At 38.3% G+C, this 17,235-nt stretch overlaps 1 protein-coding gene across 1 annotated transcript; it reads left to right on the top strand.

Moving 5' to 3' along the window:
- The first annotated feature begins 2,528 nt into the window (after positions 1-2,528).
- Positions 2,529-12,764, top strand: LOC140143057 (hyalin-like). Its single transcript, XM_072165108.1, has 9 exons — positions 2,529-2,760; positions 3,581-3,811; positions 5,804-6,055; positions 10,211-10,453; positions 10,567-10,809; positions 10,915-11,157; positions 11,385-11,627; positions 11,831-12,073; positions 12,748-12,764. Exons 1-9 carry the CDS (start codon positions 2,529-2,531, stop codon positions 12,762-12,764), a joined length of 1,947 nt encoding a protein of 648 aa, XP_072021209.1.
- The last annotated feature ends 4,471 nt before the right edge of the window (positions 12,765-17,235 follow it).

The following is a 17,235-nucleotide window of genomic DNA, read 5'->3' on the forward strand; positions in this document are numbered from 1 at the left end:
CAGTGTTCTGGTTGTAGGCTTGTGTATTTTTTTTTTTTGTCTTTTTTTTTTGGGGGGGGGGGAGGGTGTCCTCTTTGTTTTGATCTTTGGTGGGACTGTCCTAGAGGTGCTTTGCACCTGTTAGTCCTTGCCTTTCACTGGTGCAAAATTTTATCTATACTTCCTTTTTTTGTATGTCCTTCTGAATATTCATGTGCAATATATTTTGATGTTATATTATAATTATTGTATACCAGTGATAAAGTGTAATAAATAAATAAATTAATTAATTTTCAAAATTGGTAGTTTTGTCAAAACTTTGAATTCACTATTTTTGCGCAATATCCTGTAACTTCTATTAGAAACGTCAAATTTCTAAAATCTAAAATTCCTAAGAAAGCTAAATATATGTAAATTTTATAATTTAAAACAACATTACCAATAGTAATGCTCTTCATACCTAAAATAATACAACTTTCCCGGTATAAATCAGTCTGGGACACCTTATATCAATGCAGCATCCAATTAGGAAGAGGTGCCTTGGTGTTTTGAGATTATTTTAAGCCAGTGTGATCATTTTTTCGAAAGTTCAAAAGTATTATTGGTATGAAATTTGAACACGAAATTGAACGTTTGGCTTAATTTACATGTACAAACCATCATATATAGGTTTTTATTTTAACAGTCATTAATTTTGAAGTGACTGTAAAACTGCGGGTCATACTTCTGTCGTTAGAGTGTGGCGATTGAGATATGACCAGATAGATTGATCAGGCTTTTTATGATTTTGTAACAAAAACCCGATGTAATACCGATTAGGGTTTAGTCCAGTCCTCGTTTACGGAGTTTAGTGTTAGGGTAGAGTCCGAAGTTGACCGTTTTCTAAAATCCATTTTCCGTGTTGTAATCCGTGTTGTAAAATTTGTAAATCCGTGTCATGAATAAAGCTTAAAATGTATAAACAATGATATCAATGTCACAATAAAGTGTTCAATATCGCGATCAATATGCTCTGATTGGAATATTCTCACGATAATAGGCCGATTATTATGATGTTTAGAGGTATATAGGGGCCGGTTCATGCCTTGGTAATATACCTTTATTTCAGTATTATTAAACAGTATTTTTATCATAAAAATTGACATACACAACTCATGATTACATTTATTTCTCTTATCTTTTAACAATTTTTGTCACATCATACAAAAATGTAATTTCCGTGTTGTACCTCCGATTCCGTGATTTTCTTCCGTTTTCCAAAAACGGAAAACTTCGGACTCTAGGTTAGGGTTTAGTGTTGGGGTAGGGCAGTCTTGTAATAAGACTAGTAGAGTTGCACCCTATTCGGCAATCGCTCCGATAATTCGTTAAGAAATAATCGCTCGCATGCGGATGATAAATGCCATTTAATTAAAAAAGAGTTATTAGTAATACATAATTTATGAGCTCGCTCGTTGCTGTGGGCTTTTAACAAAGGAAGGCCGTTGGCAGTGACAACCAAAATGGCAAAAAACTTATCATGTAATAAATTAATTCAAGTGATAATGAAACAGAAACTTGGAACATTTAAGGCGAATGATCCGAGAAAAAACGCAATTCCTAATAAAAATAGATTTAAAGTGCAGGTGGAAAGTCAATATAACTGTTTTCCCTTTGACCCGTTGAAATATTAGAGTCGAACAAATGTTTTATTTGGATGTTGCGAGGCAAAGTTTACCTAGTCCGGTTATTTTTTCACATACATGTAGCATTCAACGTAACATTCAATACATATAGGTGGCTTTCATATATCAATAATTAATAATTATGTTGCTCAATTTGATGCAATTTGAAGCAAATGAAGCGGACGCATTAAATTACGATATTAAACTTAATTACGATATATAAAACCTTGTACATAATTCTTTGTCATAATTCATATTTTATATTCATACCTTTGATATAGCAACATTAATCATACATTATTATACCATTTATTCACCTACTATACCGGGTGCATATACTTTGTGATAACTTCAAAATAACATACTGGAATCATACACTTAAAAGATGAATCTATGCATTTTCAATTTCTTAACATGTGTCTAAATTGGTTTGTTGTGCCAATAAGTTAATCAACCGGTGTTTCCCATTTTTCAACTCTTTAGGGAATATTTAAGAACAGTGACGCGACGTCTGGCCACTTTCTTCCTCCAAATTCACTTGGTCGGGATATTGCCAATTTTACACTTAGTCTTATATATTCTGGCCCAGTGAATCTCCTTGATTAGCTCTTAAGTTTAATACAGAGTTTTGGACTTAAATCAAATACTGGAACTTACCTTTTGCAACTTTGCGACGTTGCGTCTGGAACCACCATCAGGCAACTGACCCGGTGGACTGGTCACTTAAGTTTAATCACTTTATCTATTCAATAATTATGTATGTTCCTGCTTTAATTTATTCATCAGAAGAGTACAAATCTTTTCTGTGGTAAACAATTATGCAAACAAAGATTGCAATCAATAGCGCCCTCAATTTATTTTATTCTCTATTCAATTTTAGAATCCATGATTCATGTTCGAGCACATTACACGTGTGAAGTTGGTCAAGAGAAAAACGAGGATAATAATTTTCGATGGGTTCTGCCGTACAAGGATCCATGTCGATGTACAAAGGTCAGATATGGAGGTTTGAATGCATTCATGCCTAAACGACCGTTTAAACCAGTGAACGTTGAGAAACCATTGGTTGGTGACAACGTTGGAGAGATCAGGGATCATTATGACGTGAATTGCATAGGTAAGGCAATTGTAACTTTGACCTTTTTTTTTCAAAACATCATCACTGATAGGTTTTAGCTCAGATCTAGATATCTAAAATACCAATAATTACTAGGTGTTTTTGTACAGTTAGTTTCTTCAGGTTTGGTGACATTGCTTAGTATGGTAATTTGATATGTATTTATATTATAAACATTAATGCAATTGGCCTATGGGCCACGATACCGTAGAATTCCGTCTGGAAGCATATATGCCTCTAAACGAGGGTTTTTTTAACGAAAGATATGAAAGGCCAATACCCTTCTCAAAAACATTGCAATAGATTGGTCTTACAAATATACATGTTTGTACAGCCGCCTTTATCAGTAATATAGTTGTTCAAACTCCAAATAACGTTTTTGTTTAGAGTGTCTGCCTCTTGTCTCTTGTGTCAAACAAACCTCGTTTAGAGGCATATATATGTTTGTAGACGGAATTTTACGGTATGTCATTTCATAATTAATTGACTTTGACATTGACATCTTGACATACACAAGTGGAAGATTAACAGTTCACTCATAATATCAAAATATTGTAGTAATAAAGTATTTTACTCACATTTTGTCCCAATTTCTCACAAATAAATGTGTTCATTCAATAATGTAGAACAATCAGTAGAATTACCCATAATATACCCTCTGCAGAGCCTGCAACCGTTATTAAATCTTAAAACTCACCCTTTCTATGGTCTATGGTTTTACCCATACCGGTCCTATAATAGATGACATACGCAAAAATATAATCTAGAACAAAGAAATACTAACATTGTTATAATCTTGTTGTAATTTCATGATACGAAGATATGACTTGTCCAATTAAGGGATCGGTGGAAGGAGAAGCCGACCCAGGAAACGCTACAGGTATGATAACATGGCAGACTAAAGCAATCGACAACAACGGCGAACCCTTGAGCGTGGTTTGTGATCCACGGCCAAATGTCAGCTTTCCAATAGGACACACAGATATCACTTGTTTAGCTGAAGATCAAAAAGGGAACAACAAAAGCTGTACCTTTGACGTTTCTGTTATCGGTAAGTTATGGTTACGTTGAATATATACTTTCTTGCTGTTTAAAAAAACTGATCGAAGAAAGGAAGACATTGTTGAGTAAGACAACGAATTATATACAGATGGCCATTCATAGGTTAAGAATAAGAAAACATTATCAATAATTATTAAATGCATGCGCGTTGAAATGTGTATTATTTATTAATATTATTACACAGTATTTATAGCGCACTCTACGGAGCACACAGCGCCTCTAATGCACAAGCACCGGATGGAGGGGGTGGGGTTGGGCGCATCATTATTGTATCCATCTCCCGAAAAACAAAGTCCGATTACACCCTACATAGCTTCACATACAAACATGCCCCTCTAACATCCACACACAAACAATGCGCATTTATATTACGCCGATGCTTCTCATTTATAGGTAAATAAAAGCGTATCACTTGTTAAGAGAGATATTGACCTCAACAATTATTAGTAACTACCCGATGTTGACTTTGACTTTGACGAAATACTCCGCAACGCCTCTTCTGAAGCCAAACGCAAAGGAATGTGAGAGCGCTGAGAGAGCTATTAATCTTTGAGTTGTTGCTGTTTTCTTAGGTGGTTTGTTACTTCTTGCTTGAATACTTCTGCTGTTTCGATGTTAATGATGTTGTTAGGCAGAGTGTTCCATTCATTAATTGTTTTGGGGAAAAATGAGTCTCTGGGACAGTTCTTGTTGGCTCGTGGTCTGTTAAATGCTTTGGCGTTATGACGGCGAGTGGGGCGGGTGACTGGTATGAGAAATTTTTGAGCCGGTATGGCGACCTGACCTGTGGTGGTTTTGTGTAGCAGAGTGAGGCGACTAGCTTGTCGACGCAGTTGTAGTGAGTCACATTCCAGTTGTGCCCAGCATTTTAGTGACACTACTATATTGGTCGTATTTTCTGCAGGCAAATCTTGCAGCTTTGCGTTGCACCGCCTCCAATTTAAGTATGTGTTCTTTAGTTGCCGGATCCCATACGGTTCCGCAATACTCTAAGTGCGGCCACACTAATGCCTTATAGGCAGTTGATTTGAGTTCAGTGGTACACGGATGCAAACTTCTACGCACTACCCCTAGAACTCGATTGGCTTTTGAGATTGCATGATTGATGTGGTTATCCCATTTAAGATTACTTGTTATTTGAATGCCCAGATATGAGTGTGAGTCCGTTTCTTGCAACACAGACTGCCCTAGTTTATACTGATGGGTAGTCTTACTTCTAGAATGAGACAATTTAAGTGTGAAACACTTACTGGCGTTAAATTGCATTTGCCAGTTGTTTTGCCACATATGCAAGGTATCAAGATCAGATTGAAGGCGAGAAACATCAGAGTTGTCATGGATGGGGCGATATATTACACAGTCATCAGCAAATAAACGAACCTCCGACGAGATGTTACCAGGGAGGTCGTTTATATATGCTAAGAACAATAAGGGGCCGAGGACGGTGCCTTGGGGAACGCCTGATCTAACTAGCACCCACTGTTGATGCGTCCAATGTACGAGCCTCTGCAATTTCTGCTACGTTTTTTAAACATACGAAATACTAGAAATGTCGGAGAATTATATATCCAATATTAGTCCGCAAACCTTGAAGAAAATATGTCAATCATGAAATACGCGAACGCACAGCGCGAAGTACACAAAACTGCGTGCGAGTGCAATTATACACACATTCCGTATATTTTTAACGCCTTTTCTAATTGGCTTTGTGGATCTAAGAGTGTGTGAATTTGTATTAGAGGTTTTTTGTTTTGTTTGTTTTTCCATTCGGTCCGCACGGACATACGCTTGAGGTAATTCAAAATCCCAAGACCAGACCAATGCCAAAAAAACAGGGCCTACAGGTAGATACCTATAAAGAAAAAATAACAGCAAGGTCAGTCCCCAAATTCCGATACAAAGGTTGTAAACATTAATTTCTGTAAAATAATCTTCAGTATAGTATTAAATGCGATGATTTCTTTAATTGTTCTCTTGGCAGACAATGAAGCACCGGAATGTGACTTCAATCTTCAAAACCCAATGGAAAGAAGTACAGATGCTGGAAAACCCAACGTCACTATTGACTGGCTTATGAACCCCATCGCCCATGATAATTCGGGAATAATTCCTAACATCACGTGTAATTACACGTCAGGAACACAGTTCACTATCGGAGAGACAGTGGTTAATTGTACAGCAGTTGATGACAGTGGTAACAGTAGGGATTGTCAATTCAAAGTGACTGTATTTGGTAAGTTTGTTAAGTTTGAAAAAGGGAGACACCTTATCCCAGTGTCTAGCAGCTTAAAACTACCCTTTTCCAGCATTTTGGCACTTGTGCCAACTCTTTCCATCTAAGCTGGATTTTCTCCAATTGGGTTTACTACCATCTCTATCTTAAATCTTCCTTTCGCAACACAGCTGGTTAGGAAAGGTGAGCCAATTTAGTTGGCTTGGTAGCTTTTGCCTGGTGTTGTTTTTGGATTGGAGCTTTCGTCCTAAGTTTCGTAGAGGATGGGAGTTCTTATTCCACATACTAGGGTAAAGGCGCTGAATTTCAGTACTGATGGGCACATAACCCATTTCGCACTGGCGGTACAGTATACAGATGCCCAGTGTGAAGGTGACGGCGCAACCCCACACGGACATCAGGAAAAGGGCGATGCTGTCAAATTAAATCCGGACTGTGGACTAAAATGTTGTCCACAGACGGACAACATCGTCCTTTTCCTTTTGTCGGGTAAAAGCTAATGTGGGTGCCAGCTTTTGTTGTGACTTTTACTTCTTCTCTTCATTTTTTCTTTCTTGCTATCCCAATCATAGTGTTTTGTGTAGGAATGTGGATTCTCAGGGGGCGCTGAGACCCCCTGTCAGTATAACAGAAAGAGCTGACTTCAAGAACTCATCTCTTCCAACACGGAGCTCATCCAGCCTCTACCATGTTACCTCGCCAGTGTGGTATGAGTAGGCAGATGGAAGGGACAGTTTTGTAGGGTGAACCTTTTTTAACCCAGCTATGGGTAAATAGCGAATACTAGCTATGGTCTAAATAGTCGTCAATGGTCAACAGCATTGATATATGTGTAGCGCCGGAGGAATCAACGGTATGGTCAACGACAAAACACAATTACACAAAGCTCACATCTGGCATCCAGGGAGATGGTTTATGTCAAGAGGAGGCTAGTACTGTATGAACTCATGAATGACCCTCTACTGTTGGTACGGAAGGACCTGGCCACCAACCGTACTATTTGGCCTCGCATGTAAACATGAGATTACGAAATCAAAAGAAAACGAGGGTATCGGAAGGTGCGACCCGCAGGCCGGAATACACGCCAATGGCTACTGGGAAAGAGAGAGATGCTGCTCAGAGTACACCTGTTGGTGATGACAGATCAGGATTAAAGCCTGCTACAGGAAGTCCTGTTCTTGACGGTCCTAGGAAGGAAAGGAACAGCATCCCTTTAAGGAAGCCAATAAATATTGCTACATGGAATGTACGCAGTATGTCAGGAGGAAAGACTGAAGTTGTGGAGAAGGAGATGGTTGCAAACACTATTAAGATCCTAGGAGTAACAGAGTTGTGGTGGCTTGGACAAGGGAGGTTCACTACCGATGACGGAAGTATGTTCATCTATTCTGGAAAAGATACTGGAAGGAAACGAGGAGGTGTGGGTTTCATAATAGAAAGAACCACAGCCAAGTGTGTTTTGGGATATAATCCAGTAAATGAGAGAGTGATGACTGTAAACTTGCAGGACACCCTTTAAATATTTCTATCATACAAGTTTATGCACCAACATCAGATGCATCAGAGAGCGAGATGACAGACTTCTATGAGATGGTACAAGGAGTTATGGATAGTATACCTAGAAGAGACTTACTCATCGTACTGGGGGATTGGAAAGCTAAGATTGGCAAAATGAAGGAGAAAACTGTGTGCATAGGCCAATATGGACTTGGGATCAGAAATAAACGTGGAGACAGACTAGAGGAATTTTGTGAAGCTAAATAACCTATTCATTGGGAACACCTGATTTCAGCATCATCCACGGAGACCGTGGACTTGGATGAGCCCAGGAGATAGAACTAGAAACCAGATCGATTACATCATGGTCAGGAAGAGGTGGAGATCATCACTCCAAAATGTCAGGTTACGACCAGGCACTGACTGTGGTAGTGACCATCAGCTATTTGTAGCCAAAGTGAAACTAAAACTGAAAGCTAAGAGAGACAATGCACCACCTACCAGGTATGATGTTGACAACATTCCCACTCAATATTCAGTAGATTGACAAGCTTGACGAGTTACTGAACGTTCATGAAGAGGAGCAGACCCCAAATGAATTGTAGGAAGACATATGAAAGAAGCAGTCCAGAGCACAGCAAAGAAGTACATCCCCAGAAAGAAGAAACGGAAACAGCCGTGGATCTCTCAGCAGACCTTAAACCTAGCTGATGACAGGAAGAGAACAAAGGCAGATGGAGGAAAGGAAGAATGGTCACGCTTAAACAAAGAGGTCTCCAAAAGTGTTAAGGAGGACAAAAGAAACTACATCGAAAGGAAGTGTGTGGAAATGGAAAGATGTAAGGGTGACTCAAAAATAGCTTTTGGTATTGACAAAGAACTTACTAAGAAGTGGACCCCTAGGAAGGATGTTATAAATGATGAGAAAGGTAACACTCTTACCAAAAGTGAAAACATCAAAAGGCGATGGGTTCAGTATAGTTCCCAGCTGTTTGAGGCACAAGACGACGACAAGGTGTATGCACAGTGTGAAGCGAGCGAGGAAGAACCTCCACCATTGAGATCCGATGTTGAGCTTGCCATGGAACAAATTAAAAATGCTAAGTCACATGGCATTGATAATGTAGCTTCTGAGTTGTGGAAGGCAACTGGGAAAGAAGGGATAGACCTAATGTGGCGTCTATGTGGTATCATCTGGAAAAAGAAGAAATGGCCGAGAGACTGGTGCAGGGCAGTATTTATTCCACTGCCAAAGAAGGGCAATTTGAAAGAGTGTGCCAATCACCGGACCATTAGCCTAATTTGTCATGCAAGTAAAGTGCTTCTGAAGATCATCATCAAGAGAATGAAGAACAAAATGGAGCAAGAAATATCTGATGAGCAGGCAGGATTTCGTGAAGGAAGGGGGACTAGGGACCAAATTGTCAATATTATGAATGTGATTGAAAAATGCATAGAGCACAGACTTCCTCTTTACATGTGCTTCATAGATTACAGTAAAGCTTTTGACTGTGTTAGCTACCATCAGATGTGGGAAACTATGAAAAAGATGGGTTTCCCAAGTCATCTTGTGAATCTGATCAGCTGCTTATATGAAGACCAAGAATCGGCAGTCAGATGCAGAACAAGTAGTGGGGACACAGATTAGTTCAAGATTGGAAGAGGCTTACGACAGAGCTGTGTGCTATCACCAAACCTATTTAACATCTACTCTGAAGACATAATGAGAACAGCTTTGGAGGGGTTTGAAGGTGGAGTGAAATTTGGCGGTACAAGAATTACTAACCTGAGGTACGCCGATGATACCACTCTTATTTGTAGCAGCAGAGTAGAGCTGATTGATCTTTTGAAGCGCATCAAAGAGGCCAGCGAAGAAAAACACCTTCGCCTGAACAAAAAGAAGACAAAAATAATAGTTGTAGACAGAGAGCGGAAAAGTGATGAGTTTGTGATAGATGGACAGCAGATTGAGGTGAAGCAATTTGAATATCTGGGTTCAATGATTAACAACAGTGTTGACAGCACAACTGAAATCAAGAGAAGACTGGTTATTGCAAGGACAACTGTGCAGAGCATGTCAAGCATATGGAAAAGCAGAGGCCTATCCATTGACCTCAAGGTACGCCTACTTCGTGCAACTGTGTTTTCCATTGCCACTTATGGATGTGAGTCTTGGGCTATGACCAAGAATGATAGGAAAAGAGTAGATGCTTTTGAGATGTGGTGTTACAGGAGGCTTCTACGAGTGACATGGAAAGACAGGAGAACAAATTCCTGGATCCTCGACAAGATTGGTACAAGTCTAACCATCAGAGGCGGCATAATGGAGAGAAAGCTGAAGTACTTTGGCCATATTGTCAGGAAACATGGAGGTGCAGAAAAACAGATTTTGCAAGGGGCTATGGAAGGCAAACGAGGAAGAGGACGTCCACCAACATCTTGGACTAATGACGTGAAGCTGGTTTATAATCAAGGAATGCAAGGTGCAACGCACTTGGCATCAGATCGAGTGAGATGGCGTACTCTTGTGAAGACCACAGCAGCGCTACACAGCGCCACCTGACAGAGAGAGAGAGAGTTGAAGGCATTATTTTTTTTATTTTTCCATTCTTTTTTCTAAGTAATGCAATAATGTCATTATATTTTCTCATTTGACAGACAATGAAGCACCTGCCTTTGATTTTAGCCCTCAAACCCCGATGGAGAGAAATACTGACGCGGGTCAACCTACCGCCACAATTGACTGGCCAGTAGCCTATGATAATTCTGGAGGAATTCCCAATATCACGTGTAATTACACGTCTGGAGCACAGTTTGCTATCGGAAAGACAGCGGTTAAATGTACAGCAGTTGATGACAGCGGTAACAAGAAGGAGTGTCAATTCAAAGTGAATGTATTTGGTAAGTCTGTTGATGGCAAGTTTTTTAGCGGTAGTAAAACATATATCATTTGCTAAATAACTCTTGTTGTTTTTGAGTAACGCAATAATGTATTTATATTTCTCACTGAGCAGACATGGAAGCACCTGAATTTAACTTTAGCCCTCAAACACCGATGAAAAGAAACACTGATGCGGGCCAACCTACCGCCACAATTGACTGGCCAATTGCCTATGATAATTCTGGAAGAATTCCCCAAAGCACGTGTAACTTTACGTCAGGAGCACAGTTTGCTATCGGAGAGACAGCGGTTAACTGCACAGCAGTTGATGACAGCGGTAACAAGAAGGAGTGTCAATTCAAAGTGAATGTATTTGGTAAGTTTGTTGAAGCAAGTTTTTAAGCGGTAGTAAAACAAATATCATTTGCTAAAAAATGTTTTAAATTAATGCAATAATGTATTTATATTTCTCACTGAGCAGACATGGAAGCACCTGAATTTAACTTTAGCCCTCAAACACCGATGAAAAGAAATACTGATGCGGGTCAACCTACCGCCACAATTGACTGGCCAATTGCCCATGATAATTCTGGAAGAATCCCTCAAAGCACGTGTAATTACACGTCAGGAACACAGTTTGCTATAGGAGAGACAGCGGTTAATTGTACAGCAGTTGATGACAGCGGTAACAAGAAGGATTGTCAATTCAAAGTAATTGTATTTGGTAAGTTTGTTGTAAGCAATATTATTTTTTAAGCGGTTATAAAACATACTTCATTTGCTAAAAATAGGTTTTTTTTAAGTAATGGAATAATTTCGTGTTTTTTTTTATCACTAGGCTGACATGGAAGTACCTGCATTTAATTTTAGCCCTCAAAACCCCTATGGAAAGAAATGTGGTTAAGTTATGCAATAATATTATACATATATTTATAATTTCTCACTGGGCAGACATTGAAGCACCTGAATTTAACTTTAGCCGTCAAACACCGATGAAAAGAAACACTGATGCGGGTCAACCTACCGCCACAATTGACTGGCCAATTGCCCATGATAATTCTGGAAGAAATCCTCAAATCATGTGTAATTACACGTCAGGAACACAGTTTGCTATAGGAGAGACAGAGGTTAACTGTACAGCAGTTGATGACAGCGGTAACAAGAAGGAGTGTCAATTCAAAGTAAATGTATTTGGTAAGTTTGATGAAGGCAGATATTTTTAAGCGGTTGTAAAACATACTTCATTTGATAAAAATAGGAACTTTTTAAGTAATGCAATAATTTTTATCACTAGGCAGACATGGAAGTACCTGCATTTGATTTTAACCCTCAAACCCCGATGCAAAGAAATTTGGTTAAATTATGCAATAATATCTTTATATTTTCTCACTGGACAGACAATGAAGCACCTACCTTTGAATTCAGCCCTCAAACCCCGATGGTGAGAAACACTGATGCGGGCCAACCTACCGCCACAATTGACTGGCCAATAGCCCATGATAATTCTGGAAGAAATCCGAACATAGCGTGTAGTTACGCATCGGGAGCACAGTTTAATATCGGGGAGACAGCGGTTAACTGTACAGCAGTTGATGACAGTGGGAACAAGAAGGATTGTCATTTCAAAGTGAATGTATTTGGTAAGTTTGTTACCATCAAGTTATGGATAAAAAATCTTGGTTAACTCACTACTATTAAGGGGCTGTGCAATAAGTATGCACCATGGGGTGGGGAGGGTAAAATGAGGGATAAAGATTTCTTGGCCAGCCGAGAGGGGGGGGTAATTTATGGCACACATTTACGTGGCACCTTTTAAATATCACGCTCTAAAAAGGCTAAGGAAAATAGTACAGAAACGTTTAATATTCAAAATTTCCTGCTCGCTACGGTCGCATCATAATATCTAGACCATTTCAGGTTCGCAAGGGTCAGACATATTTTGGTAGGCTGAGGGGCCACGATTGTTTGTTGTAGTCATTTTAAAGAATATGTGATCAATGATGGCGCTATTTATCTTACATCATGTTTGCATCTTTAGAAGGGGTAGACACTTGTATAATGTCACCAAAACATCAACAACAACAAAAAAAGACTAACAAATGGCAAGGAAATGTTAAAAAAACTCATATTATTGGGATAATTTAAAATGTATGTAAATAACACACTCTATATGCACACGAATGTGCACTTTATAGAATAAAAATTGCCACAGAAAAGAAGAAAAACATATGTAATTTGATATAGAAACGAAAATATATGTTACAAAATAGCTATAAAATATAATTTTATGTGTATATTATTGTCATAACTGTAGGTATTGTCCAGGTCTAGAATTAAACATTATAATATAATGTTTTGTTAGAAAAACTAATACATTTTCACATCGAACAACCGTGGCGGGGACGCAAGCAAATTTTGGTAGGCTGAGAAAGGAGGGTAAGCATTTTTTGTCAGCCATTTAGAAATTTTACCCCCTGGCTCATAATTATTGCACAGCCCTTAATTGCAACATAATCCATTTCACTTGCAACCACCTCGCAAAAGCTCACACACAAACATACCAAAAGTAAAGGCAGTTTCAAGTGGTAGAATAGTGCCTAATTTGCATGAATTCAAAATGGACGCTTATATTGGGTGAAATTTTGAAGTTTGTCAAATGTAGTTAAATATCAAGTCTTCTCGTCTTCTGTCTGTGCTGTCCGTAGAATCCATAATCTTAAGTAAAGGATAATTGTATGCGTATAAAATGACACAGCCCTGGGAATGGAATTCAGGATTAAATGTTGGCGTCATCCATTCGTTTTCTCTATTTGGTTAGTCTTACGCCAATGAAAAAATAAATATTTGGCTTGTGTAGACACCATAAGCAGGCGCACCAGATAGGCGGATGGAATCAGAGTGCAGATTTTGTTATACATTCGAAAGTCTGGGCGAGGGTCACGCTTGTGGCACAAGACAATATTTCGAGTAACGGTAGAAGCAACTTCCAAGGCGACATGAAATACACTAATAGTTTCGTTTGTACTTTCCTTTGTCTGATGTTTGCTGTTTCTTCATTATTTATTCTAGAAATAATTCTAGTGACTGGTTGCACAACTTTATTATACCTTGAATAACCTAAAAAACAAGTGGAATTTTAAACATATTCACAGACAAAGAGGTACCAATCATTACTCCATGTCCTGCAGACCAAGAATTTTAGAGACCAGCAAAGCCACCGCCAAAGTTGTATACCAAACTCCAGATGCTACTGATAACTCTGGTGATGTGCATGTAGTGTGCTCTCCGACATCTCAGTCTGAGTTTTCTATAGGACCAACGACAGTTACTTGTGTAGCAGAAGACGGCAGTGAGAATAGACAGACGTGTGACTTCAAAATCCAAATCAAAGGCGAGTAAAACATTAATTTTCATTTTGATTTTTGTTAATGCGTCGTACCTACAAACTAAATGCTTCGTACCTACAAACTAAATGCAGGCGCGGATATTAAAAGTACAGCTCCTGCGCGTGTATAGCAGGAAATTATAAATAATAGAATGTTTGAATTTAGTAACTAAAATACTAACTGCATTCTGCATTATGTATTTATTTATTTATTTATTTATTTATTTATTTATTTATTTATTTATTTATTTATTTATTTATTTATTTATTTATTTATTTATGGGCCCTGTGCCTATTTATTTATTTGGTTATTTACTGACATTTGAATAACATCGTACATTAGATAAATATCAGTATTGATTTATTCTATTCAGCAATATCAAGGACGGCTATCAAACTTCTCACAGCAAATAGCTAGTTGACTTAGTGGCAATGCATTGAGTTTCAGAACCGCGAGGGTTGGAAAAATATCAATTTCTGAACTGATAACTTATTTGGCGCGCGATCTGAGCTATTCCTTTTCTGATGGCTGTGTCTCTTGTAGGTACACTCCCTCTGGAAGTCAAACCAGGTTCCTGCCCATTACCGCTCTCTTAAATGTTGGCATCATCCATTCATTTCTCTTCATTGAACAACTCCTGGAAGCGGCAACCCCTAATCAGCATGTGCCGTACTCTAAAATTAGCCATTGTGTTATTAATTCATATTCATATTCAAGTCATGAATAATTTAGCGTTGTGAACATCGTGAAGCCAAATAAACTTATTTTTCTCAAGTCTTGAAAAATATTAGGAAAATACTAATCGAACTCGGGGTGGGAATCGAACTCGGGACCTCATGGTTGTAAATCACTAAACAAAATCACTAAACCAACTGCTGCTGTGAGACGTGTGATATTATTCCTTGATATTGTTTAATTGAATAAGTCGAGGAATTAATTCAGTAATAAAAGAAGATTCTAGATTCTAGTTTAAGGCTCAAATTGGAGATACTAGAGAAAAAGGGATAATTCTAGTGGCACGTCGTCACTGCTCTAAATACTAATCTCTTTTTATGGACATTTTACAATTTTACAATTTTTCGCGCGCCCAGTGCTCGCATTTGTTTCAGAAAAGTTATTCCAAACCCATGCCAAGAAATCGTCACCACTGATCTATTCTACCGTAATGACACGTACTAATCCATCTCACAAAATAATATGTGATCAGTAAATCAATCAACCAATCAACTCCCTCCTGTCAATCACTCTTGCATTCACTCATTTACCTCAATCCATCTATCAATCCATCCACCAATCAATAAATTCATCAATCAATCATTCAATCAATTACGAGTGGCTCAGTATAAAAACGGCACATGGCACATTTTTCATTTTGAGAAAAGGTGACTTTTGCAATCGTGTATTGATAGGATACTATAAGAAAAGATGATTTCTTTTACTTCTAGCAATGAAGGGGGACTGTTTGAAATAACTTAGTAACTTCTGTGACAGATAAATGGAGCACAGTAGGAAACGTCTACCTGAAAATCTAAATTTTCACAAAAATGTGCCATGGGCCGTTTTTATACTGAGCCACTTCATCTAATCAAGTATCATAACAATCGATCAACATAAATGTCAATCAATCGTGTCAGTCATTTCTCTTACACTCACAAGTCATTAAATTAAAGGGGCACTTCGTGATCTACAGCCTCATCCCCCACTTTTCTCAAAAAAAGTTGAGATTTTTATAACACTGGAAACTTCTGGTTACATAATATTTATGTACCAAATATTTCTTGCAGGTTATTTCGTTTAGCAAAATTTGGATTTCGTTCTGGTATACCAGAAATTACAACAGTGGCCTATAGAGCAGTGTAATACACATAATCATGCATGCTCGCAAACGCAAAATCAGAATCAACTGACATTTTGGGAATAAGCTTCTTTCGTGGATATCTACTGAAAAATGTCATAAAAAGAGGATGCTAGGATCACGAAATCCTCCTTTAAAATTGATCGACCACTTGATTGGTAGATCAGTTCAACAATTCATTGTTTGATGGTTTGATAAGTCTATCGATCGAAATTGAATATTATAATTATATTGATTCTGATTGATCAATTTATTAATTTCTTTATTGGGCCGGTGCAAGTGAGTGGATGAGATTTTAGAGAGGGGTGTCCAGGATCCCAATTTGAAAACCTGAAATGGTCCAGATATATGTTGCGAGCATATTTGCATATGTTTCCGTACTGTTTTCTTAAGCCTTTTTAGAGTGCTTTATTTAAAAGGCGCCCCATGCATGTGTGTAATTATTGTACATGGCCCCTTATAATCTCCAAAATTATTAGATCATTTATTTGACACGGTTAAACTCTTGACACATAATGCAGCAAGTTACATTCAAATTATACATGCACGATACAAGTGCTCCCGGTCAGTGCTATTCCAGAAACGCTGTTCATCAGTGACACAATTTCATTAATAATAATAACGCGGTGGTGTATAAATCAGAATTGAAACACTGAGGTGATTACCTTCCGTGCCCTCAGGTCTTATGCGCAAGATCAAAAAGACCGGCGAATAATGATTATTTACTTGTTTTTAAAAACAAACTGCTTAGGCCGGTATTAAACTAGGTGTACGTCCGACACCTATAGATGTAAATAATATTTATTATCACACGATGAAATAAAACACAAACGAATATGGCGCTTCATGTGCTGTATGTCAGGTTAGTGGTCAAAGGTTTTTAATCACTAAATCACTGGCTGGAATTAAATACATGTGATACATTACCGTCGTATTGTTGACACCAAGTCCTATTTTCGACATTACTTTTGCAAAAGGTTATTCCTTTATCAAATTAGTACTCTTTCTGTAAAACTGATGGGAAATACTAATCCGCCACTACCGGTCTGCTCTCAGCTCTTATAGCGGCGGACATTCAAGCTTGTTACTCGCATTGAACAGAGAAAGTTCGCAAAACTAAACGGCGGCTCTATCTGTCAACCGTAATTAACATGATCAAGGGGTCGAATATGAATTATTCATAACAGATCGATAACTGGCCTTATTTTTTAGATAGCAAACCAGCGGGATTTGTCATTCGGTTTGCGTGCTTAATAGAACAACCGTGAATTTAGTGTCACCCCTTTGGTCTTATGCCAATGGACATATAATTATATGGCTTGTGTAGACACACTGTCCCTATACGATACACAGGCGCACCAGATTGACGGATGGAATTCAGAGTGCAGAATTTGCTATACATTCGAAGGTCCGGGCGAGGTCACGCTTGTGGCACAAGACATCAGTGCGAGTAACGGTAGATGCAACATCCAAGGCGACAGGAAATAAACTAATAGTATTTGTTTTACATTCCTTTGTATGATGTTTGATGTTTTTTCTTTATTTATTCTGGAAATTATTC

This window comes from Amphiura filiformis, chromosome 2 (assembly GCF_039555335.1).
Source record: "Amphiura filiformis chromosome 2, Afil_fr2py, whole genome shotgun sequence".
In the NCBI taxonomy this organism is placed as follows: domain Eukaryota; kingdom Metazoa; phylum Echinodermata; class Ophiuroidea; order Amphilepidida; family Amphiuridae; genus Amphiura; species Amphiura filiformis.